This window comes from Acinonyx jubatus, chromosome F2, assembly GCF_027475565.1.
Source record: "Acinonyx jubatus isolate Ajub_Pintada_27869175 chromosome F2, VMU_Ajub_asm_v1.0, whole genome shotgun sequence".
NCBI classification, from domain to species: Eukaryota; Metazoa; Chordata; class Mammalia; order Carnivora; family Felidae; genus Acinonyx; species Acinonyx jubatus.
The window spans coordinates 397,100-411,302 of NC_069394.1; the positions used below are offsets into that span (position 1 = coordinate 397,100).

The following is a 14,203-nucleotide window of genomic DNA, read 5'->3' on the forward strand; positions in this document are numbered from 1 at the left end:
GCTGATGGAGTGAGGCTAGGAGGCCATAGATAGCAACAGCATGGTTAGACACAAGGACCCCTCAACTAGAGCTCTGGGAACTTAAAAGAGGTGACATCGGAGTTCAAGGGAATCCATGTGACATCTGAAGGGAGAGTCTGAGAATGAGGGGAGTGTGTGGAACTTCACATTACATCATCCTTTTCAGCCCCAAACTTCCTCCTCCAGTGCACCTCTACCACTCATGCCTTCCCTCAGCACCTTCCATCAGTTGGGTACCTACTGCAGATTTTCAACCATTTAAGAGTATAATGTGGGCGGGGGGGGGGGGGGGGGACTGCCCAAGAAAAGCTGAATTCTTGAAGTAGTGATATACTTCATATCATAGTGATAACAGCATCAGCCACCACTGCTAGTGTCCTGGGCCTGATACCCCCTTGGCCAAACTTGCTGGTAAGGAGCAGGGCTGGGCCTTGGGGCATGGTACAGAGCATAGGTCTTGACAGACTCAAAGGCCTTAACAGATCAGATAGCCAGAGAGAAGGTGAAGGGACAGAATAGGGTGTGGGAGGGGCACCTGTCTGGCTCAGTCAGTAGAGCATGTGACTCTTGATCTCAGGGTCATGAGTTCAAACCCCATGTTGGGCGTGGAGCCAACTTGAAGAGTAAGAAGAGAAGAATAGGGTCTGGGAGTTAAGAGGACCAGTCAGTATCAGGACACCTGCCAGAGGCATTTTTCTGGAACCGCACTTCTAGGGAAGGTCCTGTGCCAGCTAAAACCCTCAGAGGCTCTAGCCAGGCCCAAGCAGCGAGTGCTGACCCCTCAGACCTCCCCAGCCTCAGCCTCCACTCTCCTACCTAGAGTGCCCCATATCCACTCAGGCCAGCCTCCACCTGCCTGGGGAACATCTTCTATCTAGACTAAGCTTCATGGCCCTGTGGCTGTCTGAGAATCCCTTCCTGTGTACTCATGCAATGCACCTGCTCTCACTCCTGTCCAGAGTGAAGCCAGATGGTCCTTGCACACTCCCCTGGGCAGGAACTATGACCCATGAAGCTCTATCCTCAAGGTCTGGCACCAAGAGGTGTCCAGTAAACCCCTAAACCCCTCCAGCTAGACTTCTCCGCCCCGCCCCCCCCCACGCACGCGCGCGCGCGCACACACACACCCAGGAGCACTGCCCAAGTGCCCCCAGAAGAACGAGAGGCATCGTCCTGGTAGCAACCTTAAGAGGATTGGACCCAGAGGACCAAAAGAGGAGGAGAGAGGCAAGCCTGCCTCCAAGAAGTCCTCTGGAGCCAGACAGGTCCAGCTCACCCAGGGCCAGAGGGGTGCACAGTTAATAATGAGAGCTGTTCAGCTCCCACTGTTAACAGGCACCATGGAGGTGAGGAAAGCGGCCTCCAAGACCTTGGGAATCTGCTGGGGCCCTGCAGCAACCCCCGGGAAAATTTCTTGAATCCACTACCTCCCTATTTTGTTCTGAGTCTCCTCCAGGAAGCCCTCCCAGACCACCATCTAGGCCCTGGAAGCTGCTCAGCCTTGAACTCCCGGCAGGCCCCACCTATTCTTGGCAGGTCAGTTTTGAGTAAATCAACTCCCTCATCTATTAAATGGGAGCCTGAGGGCCAACCCAGACAGACAGGATAAAGTAACTATGGGTCACTGGCCCCTTCCAAAGGCTTTTCCTCCCAGCTTGTAGGGGGTGCTTAAGGCAGCCCAGGGGTGAGGAATGAGGCCCTGGGTGGCTGCCTGCAGCCCCCACTGGAATCTTCCCTGCCCCTCCCTTCCAGATTAACTGAAACCTGCTAATTGTGGCAGCCTTCTGCATGCTCCCCTCCCCCACCGACGATTCGTCCCTCCTTTTGCCTCCCCTCCCCTCCCCCTTCCATCCGAATGATAAAGGGTCTGGCCCGCCAGACCCGCGGGCCTCAGGCCCTCAGCCCTGCCTCACGCTACATAGCCCCATTGCCTTGTGCCGTCCACGGGGCCAGGCCCCTGCCCACGTTGGTTGCCTCCCCTGCATGGGGCCCTGCAGCAACCCACGCCTGGGGCTTCCTGGGTCGGAGTCGTCATCGCAGCCCCCCAAGAGGAGGAAGAAGAGATACCTGCGTCATGACAAGCCCCCCTACACCTACTTGGCCATGATTGCCTTGGTGATCCAGGCCGCACCCTCCCGCAGGCTGAAGCTGGCCCAGGTGAGAGGGACCCCCATTCTCCCTCACACTCGGTGATTGGACCTTTCTCTCCAGACCCGTCCCCCACCTATTCCTAAGCTCAGGCTCCGGCCTCCGACTCCACCTTACCCTACCCAGCTAAGTCAGTGGGGCCAGTCCCGGCCTGGGCACCAGGGGGGAAGGAGTTGAGGTGCTCGGGCAGGACCCTTCCCTCGATCCTTTTCTCCCTCCGGCGCAGAGGTGTTCTGTTAATGGGGGGGGGGGGGGGGGGGGGAGGGGGGGGCGGCGCGACGCTCCTAAGTCAGGCTGTGGGGGAGGGGCGGTGCTGCTCCACTTTGCGTCCCGGTTCAGGGCGCCGGCCCAGGCACCCACCCCCGGTCCGTGTTTCAGATCATCCGTCAGGTCCAGGCTGCATTCCCCTTCTTCAGGGACGACTACGAGGGCTGGAAGGATTCCATCCGCCACAACCTCTCCTCCAACCGATGCTTCCGCAAGGTGGGGTAGGGCGAGGGTCGGAGCCCGGGCGGAAATCCTGAGTATCTGGGGTCGGACGGCCCCACCCAAGCCTCCCCACCCCCTCCAGGTGCCTAAAGATCCTGCGAAACCCCAGGCCAAGGGCAACTTCTGGGCGGTCGACGTGAGCCTGATCCCGGCCGAGGCGCTGCGGCTGCAGAACACGGCCCTGTGCCGTCGCTGGCAGAGCAGGGGCGTGCGGGGAGCCTTCGCCAAGGACCTGGGCCCCTACGTGCTGCACGGCTGGCCCTACCGGCCGCCCAGTCCTCAGGCGCAGCCCAGTCCTCAGCCACCACCCAGTCCTCAGCAGCCGCCCAGTGAGGGCTTCAGCATAAAGTCTCTGCTAAGGGACCCCAAGGAGGGGGTGCCACAGAGCAGCCCGGGTCACACAGGATCTGGGCACAGTGGGGAGAAGGTGGTGCCTGCTCCACCCCTGCGCTCTGAGAGGCCTCTGTGGCCCCTCTGCCCCCTTCCCGGGTCCAAAAAAACAGATAGGGAGACTAATTCGCAGGGGGAAACCAGCAGGCCTTCACCCCTCTCCCCTGAGCACAGAGCCTGGCCCCTCCACTTACTGCAGGGTTCCCCAGATGCTGGGGGACTGTCTGGTGGGAGTCACAGGGCCTCACTTTGGGGGCAGCTGCCCACCTCCTACTTGCCCATCTACACTCCCAATGTGGTAATGCCCTTGGCTCCGCTACCACCCACATCTTGTCCCCAGTGCCCACCTTCTACTAGCCCAGCCTTCTGGGGGGTGGCCCCTGAAACCCATGCCCCCCCAGGGCTGCTCTGGGATCTAGATGCCCTCTTCCAGGGGGTGCCACCCAACAAGAGCATCTACGATGTGTGGGTTAGCCACTCCCAGGATCCAGCTGCTTCCAGCCCAGGCTGGCTACTCTCCTGGTACAGCCTGTGAGGCCCCCCCCCCCCCCGGGGCAGGGGCTGCTTCCCTCTCCTACCCCTTCCTGCCACCACTGGCTTGTTGGGGAACCAAGGCCAAGAGGACCCAGAGGTGTTCTGTGGCCACAGCAGCTTTGAAACACCAGGCACCAGCGATGCTGAGAATCCACAATATTTATTGGACTACCCCACAAAGGTGGTGGTGTGGCTAGGCACCACCCTGGCCCCCAGGGTCCGTCATGCCTCTCCTACCCCCAGAGGCAAGGCTGGAAAGAGTGGGGACTTTGCTTGCAGTAGCCCCTTCCTGATCCCACTTTCTCTGACCCTCTCTGTCCGTCCATCCTTCCTTCCATCCATCCATCACCATGTGTCACTTCCTCTCCCTGGCTCCACGCTGGGGGAGGGAGAACCTAATGGTGGCTCCAGCCTGTCCTGTCCTCCCTCATCTGCCTGGGAATGAGGTAGCACCTTTTTGGGGAAAAGAAATCAATACCCTACTCGTTTTGGGTGGTGGTAGTGGGGAAGATAACAGTAAAGGAGTAGACAACATTGTAATGCCAAGTCTGATTTTTGGTGATGGGGTGGTGATCTGGAGGGTAAGCACTTGGTCGTCGGGGGTCTACCTCCCAGGGCTCTCTCATCCCCTGCTGTGGGCCGAGATAACAGCAAATGGTGATAAGGAGGAAACTGAGGGCCTGGGGGAGGGAGGGCCAATCACGCCCCTAGGCTTGATACTCCTCGCGGGGGCAGGGGAGCCAACTCTGGGGGGGGGAGGGGGGCAGCGAGCCCCCCCAGAGATCGAGGAGGTTGTGAGGGCGTGAGATTTGCTGCCTCTGCCGGCAGAGGCGGACTCCAACTCCAGGGGCTAAACTACAAGGGCGCGTCCTTTTGGGTCCCGAGGCCCAAGCTGGAGCCGCTGCCCGGGCCGGGTCCCGGAGGGCTGCCGGGGGACGGCGTAGGAGTGCAGGGGGTCCCGGTAAGTGGCGTGTCGGTGCTGAGCGAAGAGGGCGTCCCGGAGCGCGGGGCCCTGCAGCGCCGGGCTGGCCCCAGCTCCACTCGGCCCACTCGCTCGGCGAACTTGAGCGAGCACACGGTCTCGCCGAGATCCTCGGGCCGCGTGGAAATCTGCGGGGAAGCGGCGCTGGTGGGCGGGCCCGGGGCGGGCGGCGCCGGGCTTGCAAACCACCCTCCCACGCCTGCGGCCGCCCACCTGCAACAACAGCACCGCGGTGGCGCCAGGCCCGAGCGCCGGCTGCAGCAGGCGCGTGAGCTGCGAATCGCGGAAGGGCACGTGGGGCCGGCGGGCGCGCAGCGCGGCCATCACGCCTCCCAGGGCCAGCAGCGAGCGGTTGATAGTCCGGGCCTCCCGCAGACGCTGGGCGCCGTCTCGGTCTCCGCGCGACGGGCCGGCCGCCCCTGCCTTCCAGGCACGCTCCGATCCGGCCAGGTCCACCAGGTGCAGTGTGCCTGCAGGGGCGAGCGAGCCCGTCGTGGAGGGAGCCCAGGTTTCGGGTGCTGCGAGGCCCCCCGCAGGGTTCAGGCGCGCGCTGCGGTACCTGCGGTGCCTGGACCGCGCGGTGGGGACGCCGTACGCAGTGTCAGTGTGACCAGGGCATGCGACCGAGAGCTGTGCGGATTCTTGGTGGTGGCGGCGGTGGCCCGGTTGCTCCTCCCCAGGCTCAGCATCTGGAGGGCGGAGCGATAGGGCCTGCCTGCTGCCGGGTCTGCGTCCCCAGGTGGGAGCACAGGCGGGGCCCTGAGGGCCTGCGGGGAGGCGGTGGGTGGGGGTGGGGTGAGTGCAATGCCACCCTGGCAGCCTTACCTGGTGAAGCATCTCTAGGTCGGGCACGTCCCAGTAGGTGAGGCCAGCCACCTGAATGCCCCCCTGGCCTGCTGGGCCCTGCCTCACGGCCAGGCGCTCAGGAGGCCCTGGGGCTAGCAGGTCCCTGCAGAGAAAGAGAAGGGCTTGGTTTCTGAGGGTCCTAGGGTCACTGACAGGGCACAGGGTGCGGAGGAGGCGCTGCAGGCCCTGACCTGACAGCCTCATTGTAGATCTCCACCATGCTGAGAGTCACACGGTGCTGCCCTTCAGTCCCCATCTCCTGGAACAGTGACTGCAGTGCCCTAGGAGCTATGCCAGGGTCCTCTGGTGGGCCCTGGGCACAGGGTGGGGTGCCACATCAGGCTCCCATCTGAGCCCCTGGCCCCAGGAGCCACCCAGGGTCCCCCCCTTCCCACCTCCATACTGTAGGTCTTCCCTGTCCCTGTCTGACCGTAGGTGAAAATGCAGACACTGTAGCCTTGGAGGCAGGACAGCACGGCTGGCTCCAGCTCCCTGAAGACCTAGGGGTAGGAGGGGTGGGAGGAGTCCTAAGCCCCAGGACCTGAGACACAGTTGGAAGGAAGCTTGATTCCCCTGGGAGGTTGGCCCTAGGGGAGCATGGTGAAAGTGTGGATCTCCCGACAGGTAGAAGACGCTCCCCAGAGAAGGTGGCATTTAACAAGAATTTGCCAGGCAAAGAAGGGAAGGGATGTGACAAAAGAAGAAACAGGAGACGCAGGGCACTGGAATTCTGAGGTCCACTAGGGAGGCCCAGGGAGCAGCAGCCAAGAGCCCAAATGGTGGGCTTGGCTGCCAGGTTCAAACCCAGGTGTGATTGGAAGCAAAGCACATATCGTCCTTTCAGGCCAAGATTTTCCCTCTGTAAGGTGATGACTATAGTGGCACCTGCTGTAGGGAGTAAAGGGGAGCATGTACCAAGAGGCCTAGCAGCATTTGGCTTACAAATGATCAGCCCAGAAAGGCTCCACAGGTGTACAGGTTGGTGGCCAGCCAAGATCACTGGAACCCTGGCCTTGCAAGGGTGCAGAGAGGCGGCTGAGAGGGAGGCGGGGCTGGGACTTGTATCCTGTTGGCAACCGGACCCCAACAGCAGCCTTTTGAGCAGCAACATGGCCAGCTTTTGTGGCCCGGGGGGCTGGCAACTGAATAGCCTGTGAGTTCTGCCTCATGCGTTGGCTGCCAACAATGAGGGCAGAATCCAGAATTGCCAGTGAGGTCACCAAGATTCCATGAACGGAAGGAAGCACTGGGGGTAACCGTGATGGAGGGACTGTGGTGCCCTTGCAGAGATGGGAAACACAGGTGAGGGGGCTCAGTGAAAGATGCCTTTGTTTCCTTTATTCAGACCCATTGAACTGGAGAGCCCTGTCCAGAGGGCTGCCCAGAAAGCAGTGGACAAGGGGGGCCTGCACAGGGCTGCTAAAGCTTGGGATGCAGGCTGAGGCCAGGGGAAGTGTGTGAAATAGAGAAATAGGTGAAAAACAACTGTGGTGCTCCAGGAAGTGGGGGAGGGAGCCCTGACCACCTGCCAAATACTCATCACACAGTGTCCCTGTGAGGCCAGGTTGGAATCTGTTAGCGCTGCCCCTTCCCTAATCCCCTCCCAGCTCTGAGCCTCCATTTCCTGAGCTTTGGAAGTTCTGATGGGGAAGCATGTAGACAGAGACAGGGAGTGTGCGAAGGCCAGGTGGCTGGTGGGCCTGGCAGGAAAGGGGAGGAGGGAAGGAAGCAGGGTCTGCACCAGGCACTGGGAGAGCACTGGGGCTGGACACCACCTGCTCACCCTTACGCCCTCACTGCCTTCTTGGCCACAGGGCAAGGAGGTGAGCCTACCCTCAAAGCTGGCCCACTCCCCCAGGGCTGGAAGAGGGGGAAGGAGGTCACAGCAGTGTCCCCACCACAGCAACACCCTAGCTGTGCCCTGCAGCCAGCTCTGCATGAGCAGTAACCATCATCTCAGACAAGTTCATCTTCCTTAGTTTCTTGGTAAAAAAGTTACTTTTTAAAATGTTGACCTTCCTGTTAAATCAGAAAAGGCTCGTTTCCACTGGAACTGCAGAGCTTGGTGGGGGGATGCAGATGGAAATTTCTGGAAGGAAAGGAGGTACCCAGCTAGGCTGTCATTCCTGCCTCCCAGATCTTCCTGCTCCCTTCCCTTCGCTGAAGTCCAGCCACTGGGGAAGCCAGATGAAAGGGGAAACCCGAAGCCTCTTCAGACTCTGGGGCAGTATGAGGGAAGGTCAGCACAGGGCAAGGGCGGAGCATCACCTCCTCCTGGCTGGCCTCTGGAGAGAAGACCCAGTCCAGGCGGAAGCGACGCTGGCGCCCTCGATAGCAGGTGGTGACAGTGCCGCTGGGGCCAGGCTCCAATCTCACCAGGCTGGAGGGTGTCCCTGGCCTCAGTCGACACAGCACACGGATATTTCCTGGGATGGAGATCAGATCAGTAGGCTGCCTCCCACGCCCCGAAGCGTGCAGAGGCTCCACTTCCTCCAGCTTGCCGCCCCACTCCTCCACTTCCCAAGCCTGCCATACCCTTGAGCTCCAGCAGCCGCCCCGGGCATCCAGTTGGGGGCCCCTGCTGCTCTTCAGGGAGCTGAGTCCCAGCCCCTCCAGCTGACAGAGCCCCCAGGGCCCAGGATACCTGGTGGAATAGGGATGCGAGGAAGTGGGGGCAGCAAAGGAACTGGGGGTGGGGCGGGTGCTGAGGGCAATATGGTACCACCAGCTGTGGTGACCTACAACTTTCAGTGGCTTTGAGCCCCTAGGGGCATCATACAGTGGGCCCAGGATGGAGACTCAGAATCTCAGGAGGATCATGGGAAGACCTTTGTCTCCTCTGGGGTTGGCCATCTTATGAGGGGTTTACAGTCCCCCCAGTTTGCACAGACAGAAATGAGATCACACCCAGGGTGTGTGAGATCACAAGCTGTTCTGGTTCCAGAGCCTACAACCTCCATTAGAGCAGGCAGCTCCCGGGGGCTGGGAAGGAAAAAGAACAAGGGCTCCCCATGGAAGAACAGTGACTGGGCTGCCCAGAGAGCATGTTCTGGAGAGAGGGCAGATGGTCCTGACCTGGCCCCGGGCCTCACTGAGCGAACACTGACAGCTCTGGGTAAATGTGCTGACCAGTCCTCGGAGGTCCCCACAGCCCTGTCGCAGACTGGCCATACGTGCCCGAAGTCCTGTCAGGGAGAGTTTGTTGTGAGGGAAAGCCCAGACCACATGGCCTTCCCATGAGCCCTCTGGACCCCGCCCTTACCTGCCAGCTGCCCAAGCATCTGCTGCAGCTCCCGTCTGCAGTTCTGCTCAGTCTCCTGCTGGAGTTGCCGAAGGGCCCCCCGAAGGCCCTGCAGCTGCACCTCCTGCACCCCCAGCTGTCCCACCCAATTCCACCCCTGTCACTGAGGAAATAGGCACTTACCAGGCCCTGCCTCAGATACCCCCCTCCCAGTGCACCAAGACTTCCCGGCCCCTGGGCTCAGCGCCCACCTGGACCTGAAGTGCTTCTGTGGTGTCCTGGGCTTCCTGAAGCCGACTCTGGAGCTCCACCAATGCCTCTGCCTCCTCCTGTGGGAAGGGTGGGAGCTGTGTCATCTATGGAGCCAGGAGGGAACTCAGGGAGGGGCACTCCAGCAGCCCCATTTCATGGATGGGGAAGTCAAACAGACAGGCAGAGCTGCTCATGAATTCATGTCTCCCAACCCCAGACAGGACTCCTTTTCCCAAGTCCCTCTGCTCTTCTGGGGTCCATCACTTGGAAAGCCATGGGACAGGGTCGAGGTATTCTCCCACGGGCATTGGTCCCTTGTTGGGGCAACTTTGCACAGACCGTCCCAGGGCCTGTCCACAATCCTAGTCTCTGACCCTTAAAGGTCAAAGATGTCCCCCTGCCTCCCTTCCAGCAGCGTTAGATCCTGAGGAAGCGTGGGCAGTGTTGCAGGAAGCCAAGTGTTCAGGAGCCCCAGACTGCAAAAATGGTAGCAGCTAAGGAGGATACCTGGGGGGCCCTGGTGGAGGGGCCAGGGCCCCAGTGCAGCAGAAGGTCCCGAGTGAGGCTCAGGCTCTGTTTCAGAGCCTCATTCTCCAGGGTTAGATGCTGAACCCTTTTCTCTGAGTCTGTCGCCCCCTGGCGGAGAAAGAGGCTCTCTAACTCACCTGAAAGCTGGGGCCCCCTCTCGTGTCCCCCTCCTGGAGCCCCACCCCCAGCAGCCTTACCACGCCCAGGCGCAAGCGGCCCAGCTCCTCTTCCTGCAGTTCGAGTTGCTGCTTCAGCTCCTCTAGCTGGGAAGGAGGGAGGGGCACAGGGTGGATGCAGCATGTCCTTCCACTCCCTCCCACCCCAGTCCCGGGCCCTTCCGGGCCCCTCACCTGTCCAAGGATGAGCTGCTCCAGCCGCTGCCAAGCTCTCTGGTCCTCCTCCAACTGGGGAGGGTTCTGCCCTTGGGCCTCACCCCTTGGTGAAAGGGAAGGGCTTTCTTCTTGAGGTGGGGATCCTGGGGTGGGGTGGACCCAGTTAGGACTGATCAGGTCTCTAACCTGAAGGAGGGGACACCTCGGGAGCAAGGCTGGGCATTGGCCCCGAACAACGAGCCACTCAGTCTCTGCTGGACTTCGCTCCCTCCACTCCCTTTTCAACTCACTACTCCTTACGCACCAGCAGGTGTGGGAGGCTGCACCTCCGAGGCTGGATGAATACCCTGAGGCAGGGCCTGCCTCCCCCTGGGGCTCCGAATCCATGCCAGGAGGGCCAAGAGCTGACCGGTCACCGTCAACAGTGGGGGGACATCGCTCGGCTGTAAAGGAGATAAGAATCGGAGCGAAGGAGACTGAGGTGATGACAGCCATGGGGAGACCCAGGACTATGGATAGAGTATGAGTTTCCCGAGGCAGGACGCTCGGCAAACCGCTCACCTTGCTCAGGTCAGGGTTCCGGCAGCTCTCTTCCGCCCCCAGCTGGACGGAGAGGAACTCAGCAAGACGCACGAGAGCCTCTTCCAGGGAGACCTCGGTAGAGCGGCCCTCGGCTCCCTCTTCCGGCCCATCCTCAGACTCAGAGCAGCCTGTGAGGCCTGATAGCGGGAAAGGGAGGCTTGCGGTTCACGTGTTGGAGGGTAGGCCACCAGAAGGCACCAGCTGTGTTCCTCCCTCCCAAAGAGGTCACGGGCACCCCTCCCTCTCTCCGACGGCAGGGTTCTCTCACGGTCCCGGGGACGCAGCTCTCCCGATGCACCGACAGCACCTACCGACAAGGCCTGTCAGCTCGGTCCACAGTTCTGCCGTGGGCTGGTCGGGGCGGCGGCGACCCCCGGACTTGCCACCGGCACTCTAGGGAGGGAGCAGCGAGACCCCGAAGGAGTGGGTAGGCAGCCAGCCTGTGGGGCTCTTTCCCCCCAGGAACCTGGCCAAGGGAGTTGCGGCTGAGGTCTCCGCTTCCAACACCAGAACAGAGACGGGGTCCTCGGCACGGCCCTCCTCCCCAGCGTCGGCGCCCTGGGAACGTACGCTGCGCGGGCCCGCAAAACCCGCTCTCGAGAAGGGGGTCGCGGGCTGTGCAGCGCCCGCTCCGCTCACCTGGGCGGGGTCCCCGGGGTCGCTGGCCACCGCAGCCCCGCCATCCCTACGGAAGAGGCTGTAGAAGATGTAGATGAGCAGCGAGTAGAAGGCGTACATGGGAGCGCGGGGCGGCAGAGGGCCCCGCTTCGCGCCGCCCCGCGTCCCGGCGCCCCGACTCCGCGCCCGCGCGGTGCAAAGCCGGTGCGCATGCTCGAGACGGCCGCCCCCACGGCCCCGCTCCCGCGGGTGGAGGACGCGCGCGCGAGGAAAGGGAATGCCAGAAACAGGGGCCCCCGGGGCTGCACCCGGACACCTGCCCCGCGCCTCCCACTCCCACTTCACGGAGACCCCGGGCTGAAAGCGCCCACGGCCTCCAGACACCCCCTCCTCGGAATCCTTCCTAACCCACAGCTCTCGCCCCTTAGAGCCATCAGCCCCGGGGAATCCAAGCGCCCCTCCCCACGTAACCCCTTCCTCATAGCTCCGCCCCAGTCCCGCCCAGATCTCTTCACAGCCCCTCCCCACTCATCCCTCCCCTCCCAGCTCCGCCCATACCGCTCACAGCCAATCCCCTCCCCTCAAGGCTCCGCCCACGACCCTCCCCTTTCTCGGGCCCATCCCTTCACAGCTCCTCCCCTCACCACAGAGTCCCTCCAAACCACTTGGCTATCGCACCCGGGCCGTGGTACAGAGCGGCCTCCTCCTAGTCGCCTCTCCGCCCTGACAACCTCTTCTTGCTGTCCTAGAACGTCCTCTTCGTCCAGGCCCCGCCCCCCCCACCCGCCGCTCTAGCCTCCGCTCCTCTCGTTGGTTCGCGCCCGGACAGCGCCGGGAGGAAGCCGGAGGCCCGGCGGCAGCCGGCGGGTGGCAGGGTGGCAGGGTGGCGGGCGACGCCAATCTACAGCTCGCCCCTGGGGTGGGGCCTCGCAGCTCAGCCAGCGCTGACGGCCTGCGCCCTAGCTCCTTCCAGGCCAGGTTCTGAAAACGGCGCTTCCCAGAGCGCAGAGACCAGGCCGAGTGGGCCTGCGCGCAACTCTCCCCAAGGTCTGGCACCCCGACTTGGATTCCAGGGCCCCAGAACTCACGTCTAACCAGGTCAGGCCCTGCGCCGCTTTTTCCCTTCTTTTCCCGGCCAAATTAGGTTCTTCCTCCCCACAATTGTGTCCAGTGGCCCCAGGGCTCTGGAAAGTTTCGGATGAGCCTTTCCCAATATTTAGAAATGGGGCTCTGGAAACTGGTAGTCCTGGAGAGTCTCGCTTAGGGCTCCTGGTCGCCGGCTTCTGCGTTTTCTTCCAATCCAAAGTTGAAGATCCCCTTCTTGTTTCACATTTACTACCACCCGAGGTGGCATGGCCCCCAAGCCGTGGAGTGAGTGGAGCACGACCCTGTCCCACCTAGCGCTGGGAGTGGTGTCTCTGCACGCAGCGGTGAGCACTGCCCAGGTGAGTACACTGGGGCCAGGCAGGGGTGTATCCCACTCCCAGATTGCAATGACCTGGATCAGGTCCAGTTCCCTGGATCAGGGAAAGGGTGGTGGGAGGTTGACTGTGGGGGCCAGGGTTGCATGAGACTTCCACACTCTTCCCTCCTTAAAGGGAAGTCCTGGCTACCCGCCCCCCCCCCCCCCCAATCTCCTCCTATCCTTGTGCTGACAGGCAAGTCGAGGGGCCGCTGCTGGCTTCCTGCTCCAGGCCTTGGCCTCTGCCACCTTGCTAGCCCCAGGGCTGGGCACAGATGAAGACTGTCTTGCTGGAGCCTGGGTGGCCACTGTCATCGGCCTGCCCCTTCTGGCCTTCGATTTCCACTGGGTGAATGGGGACCGCTCCTCTGCCAACCTACTCCTGGGAGGAGGAATGGTGCTGGCAGTGGCTGGTGACCACCTTGGTGCTGAGGGCCGTTCTGTAGCTGGTCAGGCAGTGGTGCTGGTGGTTGCAGTGACGATCCTCATTGTGGCTGTTTTCACGACCAACACTTATGGAATGTGGGGGGGCGCGATGTTGGGGGCTGCAGGCCTCCTGAGCCGGCTGGAGGAGGACAAAGTTCTGCTGCTTCCAAAGGAGGATGTCTGTCGCTGTGCCCTGGCTGCAGGCAGTTGGGCGTACCACCGAGCCCTGCACACACAGCGCCTGCAGTGGGAGTGATGTTTGCAGACAGCAAGGTGGGGCTTCTGCCCTGGCTACCACCTTCCCCTCCCACAGGCCTGCTCCTATGGGCCTCCTCCCCTAAGGATGGACTCTCTTGCCTCCCAAAGAGAGCTTGCTGCACGGTGATGGATGCCTTGGCCAGGAGACAGAGTCTGGGCACTGTCCCTCCTCTGGCTGAGTTTGGGGACTCACCTAGACAAGAATTAAGGAGATGGGGCCCCAGGCACGTTTTGGGGCCTGATGTCGGGCAGGCCATGGTTTTGGATTCAGAGAGAGGCTTGGTCTCCAATAAACCTTAGGGATTCAGCAGGAATATGGAATCTGCCCATTCTTGAAAGGGATCGAGGGAGGGGTCCTCCAGTGAGTTTTCTAAAGCTCCAGGGCAGCAACTGGTTTCCCTGTGCAAAGAAAGGGGCTGCCCTGGAACTAGCCCTGGGGCATCACCCAGCCTGACCTCCTGCTGTCACCTTTGTCAGGAGGGCCCCTAGATTGAGAAGACCTACTTCTGGGCCCTTGCTCTCTTGGGACATAGTAGAGTTCTGAATATCCTTGGTACAACCTGGCAGGTGGCACTCTGGGACAGTGACCTTCACGGGCTGCCTGTTGGGGTGGGGGCAGGGAAGGGCTGTATTACAGCTGTATTACAGCTGTCCTCAGAACTGCACAATCCCACTCAGCTGACTTGACATGTACTCATCTTCCCGCTCGCCTGTGTAAGGCAGGTCCTGATTTCCCAAGACCCTCACTTTTCTCAATGGACCCCTCCTCAGCTCCTAACCCCAGGGTTAGGAAATGGGTTTGGGCAGAACAGTGGGTTAGATTCGGGGTCCAAAGTCCTTTCTCGAGATATTCTATGCTTGCGTCTATTCTATGCGTGCTTCCCGTGGAAGCACACCTGGTCCCACACAAGAAGGACCTGAGTGGCCGACGGGGTTTTTCACTCCAGCGAGCCAGGCCAGAGATTCTTGCACGCAAGCATGAGTGTTGGGGGACAAAAGCGCAAGCACATCCCAACGTGGCGGTCCAGGGATGCCCACCAACCGGGTGGCCTCGGCTAGTGGGCCGCACCCTAGACGGACCGGAAGCGGCGCGC

The 14,203-nt window shown here is 61.6% G+C and overlaps 3 protein-coding genes across 4 annotated transcripts; 2 read left to right on the plus strand and 1 right to left on the minus strand.

The window, feature by feature from the left end:
• The first annotated feature begins 1,148 nt into the window (after positions 1-1,148).
• FOXH1 (forkhead box H1) lies at positions 1,149-4,122 on the plus strand. Its single transcript, XM_027063593.2, has 3 exons — positions 1,149-2,178; positions 2,548-2,652; positions 2,741-4,122. Exons 1-3 carry the CDS (start codon positions 1,810-1,812, stop codon positions 3,581-3,583), a joined length of 1,317 nt encoding a protein of 438 aa, XP_026919394.1. The 5' UTR covers positions 1,149-1,809; the 3' UTR covers positions 3,584-4,122.
• KIFC2 (kinesin family member C2) lies at positions 3,712-11,120 on the minus strand. Of its 2 annotated transcripts, XM_027063592.2 has the most exons (19): positions 10,985-11,120; positions 10,657-10,738; positions 10,325-10,482; positions 10,068-10,206; positions 9,782-9,906; positions 9,629-9,694; positions 9,411-9,539; positions 8,903-8,980; positions 8,673-8,787; positions 8,486-8,595; positions 7,946-8,054; positions 7,679-7,836; positions 7,426-7,499; positions 5,841-5,910; positions 5,602-5,723; positions 5,390-5,513; positions 5,124-5,253; positions 4,778-5,034; positions 3,712-4,692 (listed from the first exon to the last, which is right to left on the minus strand). In XM_027063592.2, exons 1-19 carry the CDS (start codon positions 11,081-11,083, stop codon positions 4,438-4,440), a joined length of 2,400 nt encoding a protein of 799 aa, XP_026919393.1. In that variant the 5' UTR covers positions 11,084-11,120; the 3' UTR covers positions 3,712-4,437. The 2 variants fall into 2 exon arrangements, with proteins under 2 accessions (XP_026919393.1, XP_026919392.1); XM_027063591.2 differs by lacking the exon at positions 7,426-7,499 and having other exon boundaries at positions 3,713-4,692; positions 5,806-5,910.
• Positions 11,121-11,517: 397 nt separating this feature from the next.
• TMEM276 (transmembrane protein 276) lies at positions 11,518-13,423 on the plus strand. Its single transcript, XM_053208153.1, has 3 exons — positions 11,518-12,061; positions 12,270-12,408; positions 12,622-13,423. The coding sequence occupies exons 2-3, from the start codon at positions 12,316-12,318 to the stop codon at positions 13,105-13,107; spliced, it is 579 nt and encodes a 192-aa protein (XP_053064128.1). The 5' UTR covers positions 11,518-12,061; positions 12,270-12,315; the 3' UTR covers positions 13,108-13,423.
• The last annotated feature ends 780 nt before the right edge of the window (positions 13,424-14,203 follow it).

Excerpts from the sequence above, each read along its gene's own strand:
- FOXH1 (XM_027063593.2), top strand. The coding sequence starts at position 1,810 with ATGCTCCCCTCCCCCACCGACGATTCGTCCCTCCTTTTGCCTCCCCTC. Across the intron at positions 2,179-2,547 it reads GCAGGCTGAAGCTGGCCCAG|ATCATCCGTCAGGTCCAGGC; the intron begins GTGAGAGGGACC and ends TCCGTGTTTCAG. Across the intron at positions 2,653-2,740 it reads CCAACCGATGCTTCCGCAAG|GTGCCTAAAGATCCTGCGAA; the intron begins GTGGGGTAGGGC and ends CACCCCCTCCAG.
- KIFC2 (XM_027063592.2), bottom strand. The coding sequence starts at position 11,083 with ATGTACGCCTTCTACTCGCTGCTCATCTACATCTTCTACAGCCTCTTC. Across the intron at positions 8,788-8,902 it reads CAGAAGCACTTCAGGTCCAG|CTGGGGGTGCAGGAGGTGCA; the intron begins GTGGGCGCTGAG and ends TGGGTGGGACAG. Across the intron at positions 5,514-5,601 it reads ATCTACAATGAGGCTGTCAG|GGACCTGCTAGCCCCAGGGC; the intron begins GTCAGGGCCTGC and ends CTTTCTCTGCAG.
- TMEM276 (XM_053208153.1), top strand. The coding sequence starts at position 12,316 with ATGGCCCCCAAGCCGTGGAGTGAGTGGAGCACGACCCTGTCCCACCTA. Across the intron at positions 12,409-12,621 it reads CAGCGGTGAGCACTGCCCAG|GCAAGTCGAGGGGCCGCTGC; the intron begins GTGAGTACACTG and ends TTGTGCTGACAG.